A 20,614-nucleotide genomic window follows, 5' to 3' on the forward strand; every position below is an offset into this window, starting at 1 on the left:
TATTTATAAAGTCAATTAAATATCTACCAACTCGATGATGAAATTAAAGTTCTTTTCTTCATGTTAATGTTGAAAACACACAAATCAATATGTGAGTGAGAGTAATTTGCAGAACTAAAAAGACTTAATAGAGTCATAATCAACATAAAAAGGCAGGTCTGTAAAAGACATTTCGATTTATTGATTTGGAAGACACCTATATCTAAAGTGACTTAAAAATGAAGAGATAGAGATGATTCAGAAAATTAAAAGAGACAATTTCTCGAACTACAGTACATATAAAACACCTTTTATTCATAAAAAATTCAAAGCAGTCCCATACGACATATACATGTGTTTGTTCAAATGAAAATCAGTTGCAGGAAACTCATGTGTGCCAACTCAGTACCTGAACGGCATTAATATAAAATCCACGTTACAGTGTTTGTTATTAAAGGCTGTCTATATGTAGCTCCCTGCACTCTTTATATAGAGCTCAGAAGCTTTTCCCTGGATTGGGCTTCAGTGTGCAGTATGCGACTCGTCCATCTGGACACAAATGTAATGACAAAAAGCCTAAATATGCACTAAAAAGCTGGCCACAGTGTAAAATCCATAAAATCTTCAGGATCCTACAAATATTAGTCATCTTCCCCCTCTGATTCAGACTCTGTGGGAGAGAAAATTAAAAAAATAATGTTCTTGAGATTTACATTTTGTTTGGCAGAGGATACTTTTATCCAAAATAATTCTTCACCTTCCTCCGCGTTGTGAAGCCACTCCACAAATTTCTTCATTTGCTCCAGAAATACACTTTTTCCTTTGGCAGCGTGGGCATCTTTGTACCATTTCAAAATAGCTTCCTCACTAAGGACATCAGCTGTGCAGTGAGAAACACACACCATATCTTACATTGCATATAATATATCATTAAAACACTGATCAGGTGGGACATGGGTACCTTTGTAGAAGAGCACCACTATTTTGGAGAAGGATTTCATGAAGTGGATGTTATCATAGCAGTACTCCTGAATCTTGAGCAGTAAGACCAGCTCTGATTGGCCCTGAGTACTGAACACAGCCAGGAGAGGTGCATAGTGCTACAGGAGAAACAATAATCATTATCCTTCCAGCATCACTGTCTCGCTCTCTAACACAGATCTACACTGGAAGCACATGATATGTTGCAATGGCTTGAGGCTGCCTACATAACCATGGACCAATCAGCTGCAAATACTACACTTCAGCAGCAGAAACTTGAAAAAACTGAATCCTTTCAAAAGAAACAATTTTACTGTCAACAGAAATGCAGTAGTAGAAATATGTCTTTATATAACAAAAGAACCTCACAGGTTTTATTATTCTCAATATCACCACATGGCGAATTAAAAACTAAAATCTCAATCTTAATTGTTACATCATCCATCCAAAAATATTATATTATATTATCGCACAGCTTTATATATTCTTTATTAATACATGGCAAATCTTAACTGCTGGATTTTTAAGGCTTAAAAGATATTAAGATATTATAAATATTAACATCATTTGTGTTGCGTGTACACACACACACACAGATATATGTGTGACCCTAGACCACAAAACTAAGTCGCCGGGGTATATTTTCAGCAATAACCAAAAAAACATTGTATGGGTCAAAATTTATGATTTTTCTTTTATGTCAAAAATTATTAGGATATTAAGTAAAGATCATGTTTCATAAGTATATTTTGTAAATTTCCTACCGTAAATATATCAGAACTTAATTTTTGTTTAGTGATATGCATTGCTAAGAATTCATTTGAACAACTTCAAAGGTGATTTTCTCAATATTTAGATTTTTTTGCACCCTCAGATTCCAGATTTTCAAATAGTTGTATCTCGGCCAAATATTGTCTGATCCTAATGAACCATACATCAATGGAAAACTTATTTATTCAGATTTCAGATGCTGTATAAACCTCAATTTCGAAAAACTGACACTTAAGTTATATATATATATATATATATATATATATATATATAGTCTGGTTCTCAAATCTGATTGGTTTAGAAGCATGAGATTTCTCACATTATTGCTCAGCTGTTAAACTGTCAAGCTGAGAATTGAATCCGTGGAGGAAAGTAAGTAGTTCCGCACAAACGAGGGTTTGTAAATACACTCTGTTGTTGTTTTTCATATATTATTACACATTTGTGCCATCAAACTGTTGTACGAACGCAATATCACACTTGAAAATGACAAGCTGTTTGTCAGCATGCTGTCACCCGTTTTAACAGACTCTTCCAGTGTAGACAGCTTCAACTATAACTGAAGTGATTTACTGATGACAGAACAGCAGACATGACAAAATAATCTAATTACTAAAATAATATAGAGAATATAAGCATTACTGCTATCGATGTGATATTACAAAGTCTAGGTGTACTGTGCCTTCAGGTGTTTGAGGGCCTGTTCGGTGACCAGCTCCTTTTTCTTATTCCATTCAACAGCATTCATGAGGCAGCTCCACAGTAAGCCAATCACAGCCTGCTCCTGAAGATCATTCTTCTTCATCTCCTCTTTCACATACACCACAATCTAAGCACAATTCACATCAGAGCATATGAAACATTTTAAGGACTTATTGTATAATACATGATTTTGGTACTGTGTCAGTCGATAAAGACCATTATACAGTCTCAGTCTGGAAGCAAAAGCAGTTAATAAGCACTTCTCTATAATGTTTAATGTGTGAATGATTCACCTCTCTGATGGGACACTGCTGTGACAGGCGCTCCTGCAGCTCTTTCTGAAGTTCCTTGCGTGTGCCCAGAGACTGCTGTGTGCGCAGGAAGTCTGACAGCTCTTTCAGTCCTGCCTCAGTGAAGTACGTTGAGAAGTGCTCCACATTCTGCTTATGGGCAGGAAAGAGTTCCTGAAGTCAGAGCAGACCACACAATTAGATTAACTACAGGAGAACCGCAGAAGAACCTTTAAAGCTGCAGTCGGTAACTTTTGACGCTCTAGCGGTTAATAAACAGAACTGCTTGCGTCTTGCGGAAGAACATTTTAGCCAGAACTACTTCTCTCTGTTTATGTCTATGAAGAATCACAAAGGTACTGGGTTACTCTGCCACGGTGCCCCCGAAGCAATCTAAAATAGTCCGAATATAACACTTATTATAGGTGTACCCTAGTGATTCAGGACAGGCTAAAAACACGGTTTGTAAAATGGATTCATGGTGTACTCGCTTATTATATACATTTTGTATACTTTGAACACATAAAAAAGCTACGTAACGCAGCTCTGATTGGTTGTTTCTCTTACCGCTCCCGCTAGAGCATCAAAAGTTACCGACTGCAGCTTTAAGATTGAGTAGGTGAAGTGTGTCAATAGTGCGATTTTTAAATAATTAAAATATTCATTTTCCAGATTGACTTTGAGAAGTGCTGATCTAGACTGTAACACAACAGATGAGCATCAACAGTCATACCAGGAGTTTCTTATCCAGGTTGGCTTTTCTAAGGGCCGATGTCACTGCATTGGCATCCTTCTCTGCTATCCAAGCTTTAAACATCTTCACTGCAAAAGAAGCTGATATTCCTACGAAGCAGATAATCAAATGAATTTTAATTTATGTGTTTATTTCCCTACAGTTCACTTCAAGAAGAAGACTTATGGCACAAACCTTCTTTGACAAGGTTATCACTGAAGAGGCTGGTGAGGATAGATGGTGGCTGTGTGCCGTTGGCCAACAGGATGCCTGTTAGCATGGCTAGTTTGGTCTGCTCAGACTCAGTGAAGGCCTTCAGGAAGAGAAGAAGCTAAGAGGGAAGAAGACATATGGATCAGAACAGACAGTATATATCAATATCAACCTATGTGGAACACCCTCCACAGTAAAACACGTTAATGATAATAGCAGGAATATCAGCAACATTATTTACCTTTTTGATTTCCTCCTCAAAAGCCTTCTCCAGATATTTGTACCTTCTGATAAGTTTATTGAACACCTGTATATAGACATAATCATTGATGAGTCACAGCATCAAGGTGTTTTTAAAGGGGGCATATAATATTGTATGATACAACAACAACCTTAAAAAAACAACAACAACAAAAATATATACTGTATATTACAGTATATACCGTATTTTTCGGACTATAAGTCGCACCTGAGTATAAGTCGCATCAGTCCAAAAATACGTCATGGCGAGGAAAAAAAACATATATAAGTCGCACTGGACTATCAGTCGCATTTATTTAAAACCAAGAACCAAGAGTTCACATTACCGTCTACAGCCGCGAGAGGTGAAATTATATTTTACTATATAATTTTTTTTTAGATATAACCAAATAACTAAGACATACACACATATATTTATTATTTAGATCCCTAATTATAGCCTAATAAATCAAAGTCCTTTAAAACTAAATTCAAATCAAATTTTATTCCTCAAGGTATGACAAAAGCAAAACCCTGGACACAAGAAACTCTGGTGATGGAGAGACACTGTAATCCAAGGGATTATTTCAAAATGACACAGTATGATTGACATACTGGTTCCACCCAGAGGATTTAGGAATAAGTTCATCTAATGCAATTTTGAAACAGGATTCCCCTGCCTTCCCCCACTTTGGTATCAGCTGCTCATTTTTCATATACAGAAGCATCTCATTGTTCACCTGAGCATAGCTGCGGACAGCAGTGTGGTTTTCCTCTGTCTTGAACATACAGTGCTCCGTCACCTTGGTCTTGTCCCCATCATCAATACGTGTTCCCCCGGGAGCTGGTAGAGGGAAAGTGAGGTTACAGGTTAATGCTGTAAATCCTTTGAGAGCACAGTGCTGTCATTGTTAACCTCTTCTGAGAAAATGTCACCGCCTACTGCACAGCTATGATAGAGACAGCAGCACAGCAATCAGCTATACAACAACACAACAATTATACCAGAATACATCATTCCATATACATCATATGCTATGTTTGCAATGTTTAGTTTTATTTATGTATAATGCATTATGTACAGTATTATGCTGTACAGCTTTATGTATAAAGAGAAGTTATGTAGTGCAGGTCAAGTTCAAAGAGCATTAACCTTTGTACTACAGAGTAGATACATTTAAAAACCATTTAAACAAATAGGGAATGAAATTGAACCACAGCATTGATTCCACCCCAAAATAGGTCATGGTTTCACGGAGTAATCCGCAGGTGTCCGGGTTAATGCCATACATAGTTAACTTCAGATCCCCTTGAGAGATTTGTTCTGGATTACAGTGTTGAGCCACTGATCGGTCAATGTAATGCTTCCCATCTTACCATAAAAAAAAACAAAAAAACAAAAATCACTAAACTGGATTTTGTACAGAGCACCTTAGAAGACATGATGGAAAAAATATAAGAGTTGAAGAAAAATTCTAACTCTTTAGCATTCACAAACCTTTGTGTTCTGAAATATAGTTTTAACTCCCTCCTCATATTATTTCCAGTTCTGTGTTCATTCATAAAATATTCTCCAGAGAAACTTGCAAACACCTTGTTCCCTTTCAGTCGGTCACGTTCGACGTTACGAATGGGATCTCATCCCGAGAGCCCAATCACCTTCGAGTGGTACAAAACGAGCCAATGGTACACAAAGTACTTTGGTCTCCGGAATTTGCATTGTGAGCTCCGCCCCGCAGAGCGGGTATATAAGAGCAACGCGAGCAACTCGCATTCAAGCTTTCACTTCGGAGCCGAGCACATCGCCTGCTGCAATCACCAGAGTGTTACAAGCAAAAGCTGGTGTTGGTGTGACGGCGCGATTCAGCGGTTCGTCTGGGTTTCTTGTGACAGCTCCCGCGTTCCCCTGAGCGCTTCAACACCCCTAAAAGAGACAATTTGTCTCACAAAAGAGATACGGGCCAATTTACGTATTTTTAAAGATGTAATTTCGCCCGTGTGTTTCTTGGTGCGGTCGATATATTGCTCCTCGTGATGGTCACGATCGCTGTGTCACGTGTCTGGGCTTCCAGCACGCTGAGACTGCGTTCGTGGATGGCTCATGTTCTCATTGTGGGGACACGACCATCTCGGCGTTGAGATCGAGACTCGATTACCTTAAAAGGTATAGAGTCCCCTCTGCCACACCCCGTTCTAGCTCTTCTTCTCGTAAGAGGGCTACTTCGGCTGGTGGCCAGGGTGATCTGAGGGTTACTGTGTGGGCTTCCCCGACAAGCGAACCTCCTCGGGCCACACCCCCCTCAAATACGCCGCAGCCGGTTGAGTTCCCAGATGAGTTTGCTGGACCTTCTCAGGCTCCTGACATCTCATTCGGGGCTCGTGAAGAGGACCGTATGTCGATCGCCGCATCACAAGGCGGGCTTGAGTCCTCGGGAGATGAGGGTTTGGCTGCGTTGCTCCCTTCGGGATCGCCAGCACCCCCCTCTGGTTCCTTTCTTCCCGTAAGTGCACCAGGAAGTAACTAGTTCATGGAAGGCACCTTTAACTGCCCGAAACCGTTCTGGTTCTTCCTCCGCCTTCACTGCCCTCGATGGCAGGGCGGCCAAGGGGTATGCTGGGATTCCCCCGGTGGAGCGTTCTGTTGCGATGCAACTGTGTCCACAGAGCGCCTCCGCTTGGCATGGTGGTCCCAAGCTGCCCTCCAAGGCCTGTAAGTTCTCATCCACGCTTGTGGCCAAGGCTTACAGAGCTGCGGGCCAGGCCGCTTCTGCCCTGCATGCCATGGCCTCACTTCAGGTCTATCAGGCCAAGCTGCTCCGGCAGCTGCACGAGGGCGGTGCTGACCCAGGGGTTTTGCAGGAAGCGCGCACTGCTACCGACCTCGCTCTCCGGGCGACGAAGGTCACTGCGTGCTCCTTGGGTCAGGTGATGTCCACTTTGGTGGTCCAGGAGCGCCACCTATGGCTGAACCTGACAGACATGAGGGAGTCTGATCGGGCTCAGCTCCTCAACTCCCCGGTCTCCCAGGATGGCCTCTTCGGCGACGCGGTAGAGAGCTTTGCCCAGCAGTTCTCTGCCGCCCAGAAGCAGTCTGAGGACATCAGACACATCCTGCCCCGGTGGCCCACTGCTGCTTCCACCCCCCTGCGGCGCAACCTCAACCTGCTCGTCGCTGAGGGCACCCCCCTGCGGCCTCCTCCACTCCCGCTCGGCCACAGCCAGTGATGGAGTACTCGAGTCCTGGACTCGGACTCGAGTCCGACTTGAGTAACCATTCTCTGGACTCGTGACTCGACTTGGACTCGCGGACTGATGACTCGTACTCGGACTCGGACTCGAGGATATATAAAATCGTACTTGAGCATTCATCACATTGTTTTTGACTAAAAAATGTATAAAAAAAATATATATAAGGTGTTACACTTTTCCTGTTTCGTGCCCAAGACCGTCCGGGATCCATTATTTTCCCTCACAGACACTACTACCGCTCGCTCTCTTTGCTTGACAACACACTCACTGACATCACTCATTTTACTTTCACTTTACTTTTTCTCCAAAGCGCTCGGGCACTTGCGGGAAAGGATGAAGCTGATTGATTAGTTGTTGTCACATGAACCGCGGTGCAATTGCGGCATTCTGAAAAGTTGAGATGTTTTTAACTAGATGCGGTGCGGATGTGCCTGAAAAAAACGAGAGCTTCGCTTCCATTATGAGCGCGCATACCGCATGCCTACATTGGAAATAACGAACTTGAGCGCGCAAAAGACGCGATTTGTGAACGGCCCTTATCGTTACAGGTTTCTTTCTGACCAGTCGCGTGCCGTCACACACACACATTCACTTGAACACATACAAACGCACTCAGGCTAAATCAATCGGTCACTCACACACACAAACGCTCTCTCTCTCTCTCTCTCTCTCTCTCTCTCTCACACACACACACACACACACTCTCTCTCTCACACACACACACACACACTCTCTCTCTCCTCTCTCTCTCCCTCTCGGCGTATGGTATTGATTTTTATGTTTTAAGTATCTTTAAAATACAGTGTCCTGTAAAATGCACGTTTCTTTTTACACCGAGTGTATTTCTATAATACAGTGTTAAAGGATTAGATCACACAAAAATGAAAATGTCCTAATCATTTAGGCTACTCCTCCCAATACCATCCAGGATATCTATGTCGTTTTTTCTTAAATTATGTTTTTAAGGAAAACATTTCAGGATGTTTTCTTCATATAATGTACTTCAATGCCTACCAACTCAGTTGGTTGCTATTGTTTCCCAAAAAAATTAACAAAATTTTCCAATACGGGACTCGAGACTCGACTTGAACTCGACTCTGACTCTTCTTTGGTGACTTGGACTTGGACTCGGACTCGAACACTGAGACTCGACTCGGACTCGACAGTTGGTGACTCGACTACAACACTGGCCACAGCAGCAGCCTTCACCTCAGCCGCAGCAAGGAGATGGCCGCAGAAGGGCGGCGCAACCCGTCTCTGTCCCTAAACCTGCTAAACGCCAGGCCAAGGAGCGTTCCTGAGACGGGCGACCCGGAGTTGGAGACGTCAGCTCATCAGGAGATGGTAGCAAGACCATTCCTTCCCCCGGAGGAGGGCCGGGGGTGAATGCTTTGTTCTCGTTTTCTTTTTGTTCCGCCACTGGCCCTGTGGCCGGTGGTACCCAAACCTTCACTAAAAGAGCTGTTTCCTCTACCTCTGGGTCCCAAGAGGCCACGAACGACAGCTGGCGACGTGCTTCCTCGCCGCTCTCGTTCCCCTCTCCCCTTGCCAGTTTCCATGCAAAGACGGCTCAAGAATGCTTCGGCTTCTCATGCTCTCTTTGCCACTTGGAGTCAGACGAGTGCCCGCACTCCGCCCCCGCTAAGGGACGCTATGCCTCCCATGCCGGGGCTGTCTACTCCACCACGCTGCCCCACTGTGGGTACGCCTGTAGTCCCCTTGACCCCACTGGTTTGGTTCCTGGGAGCCTGGCTAGAGCTCCCCAGGCCTTCCCGCTGGCTCATCCGGACGCTCAGGCTCGGCTACGCGATTCAGTTCGCCCGGCGTCCCCCCAGGTTTCAGGGTGTCCACGCGACGATAGTGGGTAAAGATGCCCCTGTCATGCGCGCGGAGGTCGCGACCCTGCTGGCAAAGGGCGCGATAGAGCCGGTCCCTCCAGCCGACATGAAGTCCGGCTTTTACAGCCCTTACTTCATAGTACCCAAGAAGACAGGTGGGTTACGGCCAATCCTGGACCTGCGTGCCTTGAACCGAGCTCTGCACAGACTCCCGTTCGAGATGCTAATGCCCAAGCGCATTTTCGAATGCATTCGTCCGATGGATTCGTTTGCAGCGATCGACCTGAAGGACGCGTACTTTCATGTCTCCCTTCTTCCTCGACACGGACAGTTTCTTCGGTTTGCTTTCGAGGGGCAGGCATATCAGTACAAGGTTCTCCCATTCGGGTTGGCCCTGTCTCCCCGCGTCTTTACGAAGGTCGCGGAGGGAGCCCTGGCTCCTCTCAGGGAACAAGGTGTCCGTATCCTCAACTACCTCGACGACTGGCTGATCCTAGCTCACTCTCGAGAGCGGTTGTGCGAGCACAGGGATCTGGTGCTCAGACATCTCGCCCGACTGGATCTTCAGGTCAACTGGGAAAAGAGCAATCTCTCCCCTGTGCAGAGGATCTCTTTCTCGGTATGGAAATAGACTCGGTCGCCATGTTCGCGCAGCTTACGAACGAGCGTGCGCAGTCACTGCTGAATTGCCTGAGACAATTCGAGGGCAAGAGAGCGGTTCCACTGTAACTGTTTCAGAGGCTACTGGGGCATATGGCATCTGCGGCGGCGGTCATACCGCTCGGGCTACTCCATATGATACCGCTTCAGCACTGGCTTCGCGACCGAGTCCCGAAATGGGCATGGCAACAGGGCATGCTCCGAGTGACCATCACTCTGGCCTGCCAACCGATACTTCACCCCGTGGTTGGACCCCTCGTTTCCACGGGCCAGCGAGCCCCTAGAACCGGTGTCCAGACATGTTGTTGTATCAACAGATGCCTCTGCCACGGGCTGGGGTGCCATGTGCAACGGGCATGCTGTGTCAGGCTCCTGGACAGGACCCCGACTTCAGTGGCATGTCAATTGCCTCGAGTTTCTAGCAGTACGTCTTGCTCTGCACCGCTTCAGGGCCCTGCTGAAGGACAAGCACGTTCTGGTCCGTACGGACAACACTGCGACCGTAGCGTACATCAACCGTCAGGGTGGTCTAAGCTCCCGCCGCATGTCGCAACTCGCTCGCCATCTCCTCCTGTGGAGTCACAAGCATCTGAGGTCACTTCGTGCCATTCACATTCCGGGCAGGCTCAATTGTGCAGCCGACGAGCTCTCACGGCAGCAGTCTCACCCCGGGGAATGGAGACTCCACCCCCAGTCGGTTCAGCTGATTTGGGAACACTTCGGAGACGCTCAGGTAGACCTGTTTGCCTCTCAAGAAAATTCCCACTGCCAGTTGTTTTACTCCCTGACCAAGGGCACCCTCGGCACGGACGTCCTGGCACACAGCTGGCCGCTGGGCCTGCGCAAGTATGCGTTTCCCCCAGTGAGCCTTCTTGCACAGACGTTGTGCAAGATCAGGGAGGACGAGGAGGAGGTCCTGTGGTTGCGCCTTTTTGGCCCGGCTGGACCTGGTTCCCCGAACTTGTACTCCTTGCGACAGCCCCTCCCTGGCCAATTCCTCTGAGGAAGGACCTTCTTTCTCAGAGATGGGGCACCCTCTGGCACCCACGTCCCGATCTGTGGAACCTACATGTGTGGGTTCTGGACGGGTCACGGAAGGTTTAGGTACCTTGCCACCACAGGTGGTAGCTACCATCACTTCAGCTAGAGCCATGTCCACCAGACATGCGTATGCTTTGAAGTGGAACCTCTTCGTCACTTGGTGTTCTTCACGGCGTGAGGACCCCTGGAAATGCCCGATTGGGTCAGTGTTTTCCTTTCTTCAGGAGGGGTTGGAATGATGGCTGTCTCCTTCCACCCTCAAGGTCTATGTGGCTGCCATCTCGGCTCACCATGACCCTGTTGAAGGTAAGTCTCTTGGGAGGCACGATCTGATCATCAGGTTCCTGAGAGGAGCATGGAGGCTCAATCCGCCTCGCCCTCAGCAAGTCCCCTCTTGGGACCTCGCAGTGGTTCTATCAGCACTGCAGAGAGCTCCCTTCGAACCCTTGCTCTCAGTAGAGCTAAAGTTTTTATCTTTGAAAACTGCACTCCTGACGGCTTTGGCTTCGGTGAAGAGGGTCAGGGACCTGCAGGCATTTTCAGTTGACGAACCGTGTAGAGCCCATGTCCTCCCGGGTACTCGCCCCTTCGGGCCAGTAAGGACCTGCTCGGTGTCAATACGCTTGCTGTGCCATTCCACTCCGCGGACTGAATGTGTGTGCTATTTCCCTCATGTGAGTTCCTCAGTCAGAACCCTGGGTTCCTCCAGCACTGTTGATGTCCAACACTTGCGTACATGCCCTTTGGTCAGCCATGTGTGGGACTAGGTGCCTCCATGTGTCGTGATTCCCCTTTCTGGGTAATCCCACGTGTGTATGTCCACAGTAAGTCTCTCCGCAGCATGTGTCTTTCCCTTGGCAAGCCCCTTGCCAGCTCTGTCGTTGAAACTTCCACCCTGCGGGCTGGGTACCTCAGAGTTCTTATGTATCACCACCTTGGTAGATACCTGCCTTCTGTAAGTCCTCCCATGGGCAGGCAGCCTGATAGCATATGTCCAGCTGGAATATGCCACCCAGTTTATTCTGTGTGAGCTATAGGCCCCCACTCGTGCTGGCCTCACGAAAGGGTGCTATCACTCTCACGGGTCGCTGGAAGTCAGCCATGTGGCGTTTTGTAAGGGACCCCATTCGTAACGTCGAACGTGACCGACTGAAAGGGAATGTCTTGGTTACGTATGTAACCCTTGTTCCCTGAAGGAGGGAACAGGGACGTTACGTCCCCTTGCCACATCGCTGTTTCGCTGAACGGCCGGGTCACTGACTCGGCTCCTCAGCGAAGACTTGAATGCGAGTTGCTTGTGTTGCTTCTTATATACCCGCTCAATGATTTAAACATCATTAAATGTAAATTGTGATAATCGGAATGTGGCGGGGGAGGTGTGGTTTAGCGAAGTCGGCAGCGGGAGAGAGAATCAGGAGATGAAAACGGTAAGTGAGTGGTTTGGGCGGAAACGATCAACACCTGTTTCTTGTTTCAGTAATTGGCGTGGAGAGAGTATAAAACACCAGGAGAGACAGAAGCAGTCGAGATAGAGACAGACTGCTGACTGGAACCGGAAGGAGGTACCCGGAAGCATTTGGCGATAGTGTCCACGCTAGTGTCATGATAAAAGTCACCGTTGGTGTTAGTAAAGATTACTTTTTGTTTTATTATTAAAAACTTGTCAGCAGTCCATCTGACCCCTTGTCCTCTTCCTTTCCTCCTACGAACGTACTACACTGGTGCCAAAACCCGGGAAGGGAAGATACGCCATTTGCGGATGTCAATTCATCCCTCGCGCCCTGCACCAAGAGCAACATCAGGCCCTGCTGGACTTGAGAACTGATCAGGAGCGGCGGTTCCACGCCATCCTACAAGCCCAGCAGGAGGACCGTGAGGGGTTCCAGAGCTGGATCGACCGGGAGGTTTGTGCCGAGGCTACGGGACCGCCCGCGATTCCCATTCACCTACCCCTCCACAAAATGGGACCGCAGGACGACCCAGAAGTGTTCCTAGAGAAAAAGTCAGTGGAAGCGTGGGGCTGGCCCCTGCGACCAATGTCAAGTACGACTGATCCCCCTGCTCTCGGGCGAGTCTCAGGTGGCCAAACAACAGCTATCGGTGGCAAACCTCCTGGTCTTCGACGACCTGAAGAGGGCCATCATTCAGCGGAGGTGGTGCAGATCGCATTAGAGCGATCTGCACGGGGACATTGCTTTGCATTAGTCATTAGCCATAGCCCTGTTTCGTCTAATCTCCCGGGTGGGGGTTCCGAAAGAGATCCTCACCGATCAGGGCACGGCATTTATGTCACGTACGTTACGCGAACTGTATGGATTATTGAGCATTAAATCGATTCGAACTAGCGTCTATCACCCACAGACTGATGGCCTGGTCAAACGATTTAATCGCATGCTAAATCCATGATCCGGAAATTCGTTCAAGAAGATGGCAAGAATTGGAATAACTGGCTAGAGCCCTTGTTATTCACTGTGCGAGAGGTCCCACAAGCCTCCACTGGGTTTTCCCCCTTTGAGCTTCTCTACTGCCGCCAGCCTTGAGGGGCGCTGGATGTACTGAGAGAAACTTGGGAGGAGGGGCCATCTCAGGGCAAAAACAAAATTCAGTATGTGCTGGACTTGAGAACAAAACTCCACACTTTGGGGCGGCTATCAATGGAGAATTTGTTACAAGCCGAGGACCACCAAAGCCAGCTGTATAACAGGGGAACTAGATTGTGCAAACTTGCACTGGGAGAGAAAGTAATTGTATTACTCCCCACGTCGAGCTCTAAGTTATTGGCTAAGTGGCAGGGACCATTTGAGGTCGCACGACAAGTTGGAGATCTCGATTATGAGGTAATACGGTCCGATAGGAACGGGGCACGTCAGATCTACCACCTCAACCTCTTCAAAAAATGGAATGAGGCGGAATCAGTGATGTTGGCAATGGTGATTGGCGGAGAGGATGATCCCGGGCCAGAGGCAAATGTCAAACCACAATCCCTTGCCCTGGCCCCAGGAGGAGATCACCTCTCGCTGTCTCAACTTACTGATCTAACGAAATTACAGCCGAAATTTGCCGACGTGTTCTCGCCCCTACCGGGCTGTACCAACCTCATACAGCAGAATGCATTAAATTGACTATATTCAATATAAAATGACTATATTCAAAATATTTAAATGAAATCAAAGTACAACGTTTTTCTTTTTCCAGGTTGTCAGAAGTTTTGTTAGTCTTTTATATGATGCCATATTTTCACCAAAATACTATGCAATAATATTTTCAAATATTTTAACATATTTTACTTGCTTAATTTGCCATATTTCTGAAAGAAAAAATAAAACAATATATTTATAATTATATTTTGTTATTATTATTTGAAAATAATATTGCAAGTTTATTATGCTTACAGTCAAATTGAAATAGTTTTACAATTATCACAAAATGTTTTCTATTTGAATATATTTTAAAATATTTTTCAGCATCATTATTCTAGTATTCATCCTTCAGAAATCATTCTAATATTCTGATTTGCTGCTCAAGAAACATTATTATTATTATGATCAATGTTGAAAACAGATGTGCTGCTTAATATTTTTTAGTGAACAGCAGTTATTTGAAACATTCTGAAAGGGATTTAAATTTTTTACATAAATGTTTCCATTTAATGCAATGTACTGGATTTATCCAGAGGTATATACAGATATTTTTAACGTATACTTTTTTGAACAGCAAGAGTCCTTTCCAAGGGGATGATCAAATTTATATATAATTTTACATTCTATATTAATGTAACACTATGTGGGTAACAAGGCTCAATACTAAATTAAAGTTAAACTGATATAATCTAATTATGTGCCGTCTGATTTGCCAGCATATGTGCTTTACAATTCTTTACATTCATATCTTTCTAAACCCACAAAATGCATATTCAACTCCAAAAATCCTTATAATATGCCATTCTCTGCACTGGCTTCCCATATCGGCTCCAAACAAATTTAACACTCTGCTTCTGGCCCACAGTGAAGCCGCCTACTCACTCTCTCAGCCTGCTTATGTGCAAAAGATCCGAAGATTTCCAACTGGCTGTGACAGCTCCTAGGAGACAACTAAGATAGGGTAAAATTTTGATGTTTATTCCCTCCTGTCCTTATCTTTAACCATCAATGGGATTTGTAAATTGATGGCCTGGAGGTACTGCAAGCTTCTTACCAAGCATGCTCCCGGCCATGAGGACGTCAAACAGGGTGTCGGCATAGCGGCGGTAGTCTAGTCTCGACCCAGTGACATCCAGAAACTTGGCTACAGCATCAAGATCACCACCTGCTTCGTTGAGGCCTTGAACAATAGTGTCTCGGAAAACCGTAGGCTCAAACTTCTCCTTTTCATCTGAGAGCAAAAAAATAAACAAGACTCTCAGTGAAGGTTACCCCAGCAGAGATACAGGATTCACATTAGCCACTTATGATGTTGAATATAATGCTTTAAATGATTTAGAGTTGATCCTTCATTTGTATCCATCTGTGTAGAACACTTGATTACGCAAACAGAAATATGCAAGCCGCACTTATACTGTACCTACCATTATGTAAATTAGTTATCTTGCCTCGCTGCTGGCTAGGAATTCTGATTCTAGCAAACACTAAAGAGCATGTTGAGCATCTTCCTGTGAGATCTCACATTTGAAGAGCCAGTTACACCTACCACACAAGCCAGTGAAGCATAACTCTAATGCCCTGTTGAAAACACTTCCACATTTGTCACAGTTGTTGACCTTTCAACTGTATCATAACAACCCTTACCAAAAGTGACAGGAAAAATGGTAACACTTAATTTAAATTGTTATTTTTATAGTAGTAATATTTCAATAACAATTAGTAACTTGCAACTACATGTCAACAAACTCTCATCAGAGTATTAGTAGACTGTTAGGTTAGGGTTAGGGTTAGTAGAATAAGTTGATGTGTTCCTGCAAAGTTACTTCTAGTCAGTAGAATGTCTGTTGGGGACCATCAAAATAAAGTTTTAGCAGATATTAATCAGACGTCTACTATTACTCTGATGACTGCTAGTTGACGTACTGTAGCTGCAAGACGTATCTACATCTAAAGTGGACTATAGAAGTAATGTGATACTATTAAAGAAAAGATAATATTACAAAATATTTATTTTTCAAATAAATCCTGTTCTTTTAAGTTTTCAGTTATTTTAAGAAAAAAATACTACTTTTTTTTTTTACAAAAAATATTAAGCAACACAACGTTTTCAACATTGATAATAAGAAATATTTATTGAGCAGTTAATGATTTCTGAAGCATCACGTGACACTGAATGCTGCTGAAGATTTTACTAAAAATAATAATAATAATTTCACAGAGTTGGTGATCATTAAACAAATTTCTGACCAGAACGTTTTGAACAGTTGTGTATTGTATGTTTAAATGTCTGAGAGTAAATGTGAACCAATTTACAGCTTTTATTGGAAAAAATAACGAGCCCCTAAACTTTCTGTTTCTGGAGCTAATGCAGCTGCTATTGCAGTAGGCTATTTGTTAACTTCTGTGTATCGGAGACTGAAGAACCAAGATCAAGGTCAGAACAGCAGAGGGTCTGCACTGGTACCAGTATTGTGTAGGACATGAAGTACACAGTAGCACACAAACAAGCTATTAATGGAACATGAATTGAGACCCTGGCCACTGCATTGTTGAGAGAGTGTCTGCAACATGTGTGCACATCTAAGGTGTGTGTGTGTTGTGTGTGTGTGTGTGTGTATGTATGCAAGTTTTTTTTTCTTTTTTTTTTTTTTCGTAGTAATCAATCATGCCAATCACATTTTACCCGGAGTATTAACAATTAAGTTAAATTATACTGTTAAAGAAGGTCTACCTAATTTAAAGAAGATCATTTGTAAAGCCCACAATTATTTTTTTATGAGGTAATGTGTAATACTGAGATAAAAAGTGACTCACCCCTTTTTCTGGTCTTAAACCGCTGGCCTGTAAGCACTGGCTTCTGTGGCTTACTGGTATTCATAAAAGTCCTTCACATGCAAAGAAACAGACATAAAATATATACAAATCAGCAACAAAAACATAGATGACACATTTTGTGTGCTATGACAGAGCCATTATTAAAAAAGCCCCACAAGACAAAACATGTGAAAAACTCCTGACCTAGTAATCTGTGTTTTACACTACACCCTCCTCTCACACACCTCATTTATAATAGCGCACTGTACTAGGGAGAAAAAAAAAAAGCTTGCAATCTAGAAGCTCATCAGATGAGAGGTCCTCTCCATGCAGTAAGTGCTCCAGCAGAAAGACAGTGCTTTTCGCTGCCCTGTGCTAAATATAGAGGGGCTCATCCCAGACAGTGTAAACTTCAGTCACTCAGGCCTGGGACACATGTAGCATTACAGCAAGGAAATGTCTGATCACAGCTTACAGCCTCCTGTGTGTGTGTGTGTGTGTGTGTGTGTGTGTGTGTGTGTGTGTGTGTGTGTGTGTGTGTGTGTGTGTGTGTGAATACAAGCAGACCCACAAAGTATACACACGTGCAAACACATACACAAACAAAATTATAATTTTCCATCAGCTGCCTCAACAACTTATTGACGCTCAGAGTGACAGAGTGAGGGTTAAGATGTCTAACCTTGTGATAAGAAACTACAAAAAATATGGGGTAAATAAAGGCAGTTGTAATGAGCTCTTTATAACAACAAAAAAGTTCCTTGATGTCCATTATTCCTTTATGTTCTAATAATACAATACAATATAATAATTAGACTGATTTAAATATTAAATCTAATTTAAAAATAATTTAAAGTAATACAAAAAAGGAAAGAAGAAAAAAAACTACAAGGAGTATTTCTCAGGTCAGATAGATTATTGGGACATATAATAATTTCTAAATAAAGTTATATATAAAAGGTATATTTTTCTAAATAAGCATTCAGATGAGGTGAGTATTCTCACCCATGCTGTGTAATGCTACTTTAAAATTGTAATGATATACAAATCTCCATATTCATCGGGAAGAAGGAGGCGGGAACCGGCGCACAATCAAAATGAAACTGGACGGCCCTCGGCGGACGGCGCGACACTCCTCCGCCGCCCGATGGACGGCGACGGCTCCTCCGGTTTTGGGCAGCCGGCAGGAGTCCCCCGTTCCCTGCCCCTCCGGATTCCTTCGCGGAGGCAGCAGGCTCCGGCTCCCTGGCGAACGGCGCCGACTCCTCCACTCCCTCACGGATGGCAGCCGCCCCTCCATATCGCGGGCGGCCAGCAGCGAGCTCGCCCGTCCCCGGCAACTCACTCCAGCCCACCGCCTCGAGCGTCCCTGGCGGCGCATACCTCGCCAGCTCGAGGGCACCGCGGATTCACCACAGTGGCGAGGGATCTTCAGCAGCTCGTCCCTCCTTCTCCCGGGTTTCGGCACCACTGTAACGATATGCAAACTTCCTAATCATCCGGAAGAAGGAGGCGGGAACCGGCGCACAATCAAAACATAATTTTAATATTCAAAATAAAAACAAAACAGCGCATCAGCCCCTCACGGCGACTGACGCGCACAAATAAAAGCCAAAACATAACATAATGTCCCAGGCCTGGTCCTCTCTCGTCCTTCACGGTCGTCACTCCAGTTTTATATCCTTCCATCTCCTACGTGGGACTCAAGACCGGCGGTGGGGCGCAGGTGTAGCTCTTCTCCAATCACTACACCTGGCCTCACTCCTCGGTCCCACGCCTCTCGGCCCCGCCCCACTTGCCACAACAATAACAGGTATTGTAGATATAAAATGTCCTCCTTTTAAACAGAGCATATTTTATATTTCAGAACACACAAAGAATAGCCTTGATGTGTCCTCAAAGCTGCATGAACTTGTGACTCACAGTGATATTTCATTGAAATCAGAACAAATGTTTTTATACAGCATTGTACATCATGGCTCAGTGTTTTTCTAACATTGAGTCCTTTTCCTGCAGCTCTGAACAATATGTACTCATGTGCAAGTCCAGTGTGATTTATAAATGATATCAACAACCACGTTCACCAGGGATGAGTCTACAGGGGGATGATTTAGCTGATTGTCACCGAACCCTAATCCATTACAACAGACAATGCAGTAAACTGCTCTTAGATCAGCTCAAGTGGAGGATGTCCAGAGCACAACACCCCACGGTACCGCTTAGTACCAGTGTCGCTGGAAAACAGGAAACACAGTGAGAAACTCCAGAGAGTCAAAAGTCAGAGTCGGGTTTTAATTAGATTACAACCGTCCCCGAGGAGTGAGTGCGGCTTACAAACCATCAGAATCACTCCCAATCACTCTCCAGTTAACACTGCTGATCCTACACAGCTCTCTTTGATTTCAACACTTTTCTCCTTGTCATAAAACCAATTAAACAAGGACAAACATCACACTGCACTTGGCAACCACAAGATCATTTGACTGCAGACTTGTGTGTGCAGCCATATATCTGAAGGTTTATGTTCCATGACATCCACTTATGTCTTTGTGTGCTAGTGTCGCAGGTCCAAATTTATAAGTGCTTCAGTCAGTGCCAAGAATAACACTCAGACTATGGCATTCCTGAAAGAGAATGCAGCCTGCTTTCAAAGTCAGAACGAGATCCTGGGACGCAACACAGGACGGAAGCTACGATAAGACATAAATATTATATATACACTATAATATTTTACTATAAAAAATACGCTATATTGCACTATAATTAACGCATATAATTCAAGTGCATTCATGTTTTATGATTAAAAGACACACACACACACACACACACACACACACACACACACATATATATATATATATATATATATATATATATATATATATATATATATATATATGCACACACACATATGGTGCATATCTTTTATTTGATTTGATTTGATAAGTATTAAATACTTTTTTGGGAGCTCGTTTAAGGCACAAGCTATCGACCTGTTTAGACAAGTACTTAAAATTACGTACAACACTGTTTCATAAATAAGCAAGACTTAATCACTAGTTAAATGCCTCCGTCTGCTTAAAAATGTATCATTTTTGCACATGTGCTTATTTGTCTTCTGAAATCAATAATGCAGTTTTCGAGACCATCACGTTATGCTTCAAAATTAGTAAAGGCTCAGAAGAAGCACGAGAGAATCAGCCACGAACAGTACATTGCGCAGCCTGTGATTGTATTTACCTGTCTGTGACTCTGTCTGTGATGAGCTCGAGCACCGCTTCGCACAGTATCTCACGCGAGTCGCGAGTCACGCGACGGGTTCGAGCAGGCAAGTTAAGTACAGCTGGACTGATCTACTCGTGAGAGGGGGACAGTTCTCGCGACATGAATTATTTCTTGAATGAAAAAGTAATAACATGTTTTTACAATACAGTTTTTAAAAATGAAATAGACGTTTATATCCTAAAATATTCTTTACGTCTATTTCACGTCGTGTCACTCCGATTTCCACCCTACCCTTCTTTTAATTTCCAAAGTGAACCAAGAATGCTTTCTTTTTTCTTCTTCTTTTTTTTTTTTTTTTTACTTTGTGTTCTTTATTATAATGTATTTATTCTGAGGAAGCATTTTCTGACCCCTGCAAGGAAAGATGATCTGACAGCTGAAGAGAGAGTGATGTTACAGGTAGCGGCTGCAGGTACTGGAAGTTCAGTTTTCTTCTGTGTGTGTGTGTGTGTGTGTGTGTGTGTGTGTGTGACTTGGGTATGACACCGGTATTACAAGGAGAGGGTGACTTATGAGGACATAAGTCACATAATCATTCCACAACACATAATTTAGTTAGCCTGATGGACTTTGTGTATAAAGCTTGTGATGAACCAGGTTCAGTGTGCACATTAGTTACAACAGATTTTGCAAAAGCTTTTGATGCTGTCGACCACACAGTAGCAATAAAGTGCCTCC

General features: G+C 44.2%; 1 protein-coding gene across 4 annotated transcripts; it reads right to left on the reverse strand.

Annotated features, from left to right (window-relative positions):
- Positions 1 to 268: 268 nt before the first annotated feature.
- LOC127934924 (eIF5-mimic protein 1) lies at positions 269 to 19,957 on the reverse strand. 4 transcript variants are annotated; one of them, XM_052532479.1, is made up of 12 exons: positions 19,892 to 19,957; positions 16,652 to 16,722; positions 14,892 to 15,068; positions 4,650 to 4,753; positions 3,911 to 3,976; positions 3,652 to 3,787; positions 3,457 to 3,566; positions 2,727 to 2,897; positions 2,414 to 2,560; positions 941 to 1,079; positions 737 to 859; positions 269 to 649 (listed from the first exon to the last, which is right to left on the reverse strand). In XM_052532479.1, the coding sequence occupies exons 2-12, from the start codon at positions 16,713 to 16,715 to the stop codon at positions 621 to 623; spliced, it is 1,266 nt and encodes a 421-aa protein (XP_052388439.1). In that variant the 5' UTR covers positions 16,716 to 16,722; positions 19,892 to 19,957; the 3' UTR covers positions 269 to 620. The 4 variants fall into 4 exon arrangements, with proteins under 4 accessions (XP_052388439.1, XP_052388438.1, XP_052388441.1 ...); XM_052532478.1 differs by lacking the exon at positions 19,892 to 19,957 and adding an exon at positions 16,897 to 16,962; XM_052532481.1 differs by lacking the exon at positions 14,892 to 15,068.
- Between the last annotated feature and the right edge of the window lie 657 nt (positions 19,958 to 20,614).

This window comes from Carassius gibelio, chromosome A19, assembly GCF_023724105.1.
Source record: "Carassius gibelio isolate Cgi1373 ecotype wild population from Czech Republic chromosome A19, carGib1.2-hapl.c, whole genome shotgun sequence".
NCBI lineage: Eukaryota > Metazoa > Chordata > Actinopteri > Cypriniformes > Cyprinidae > Carassius > Carassius gibelio.

What these genes read in the sequence shown, in the direction of transcription:
- LOC127934924 (XM_052532478.1), bottom strand. An exon ending in AGCAGTGTCCCATCAGAGAG is followed by an intron (nt 2,561 to 2,726) that starts GTGAATCATTCA and finishes AATTGTGCTTAG; the next exon opens with ATTGTGGTGTATGTGAAAGA. An exon ending in AGTGGTGCTCTTCTACAAAG is followed by an intron (nt 860 to 940) that starts GTACCCATGTCC and finishes CTCACTGCACAG; the next exon opens with CTGATGTCCTTAGTGAGGAA.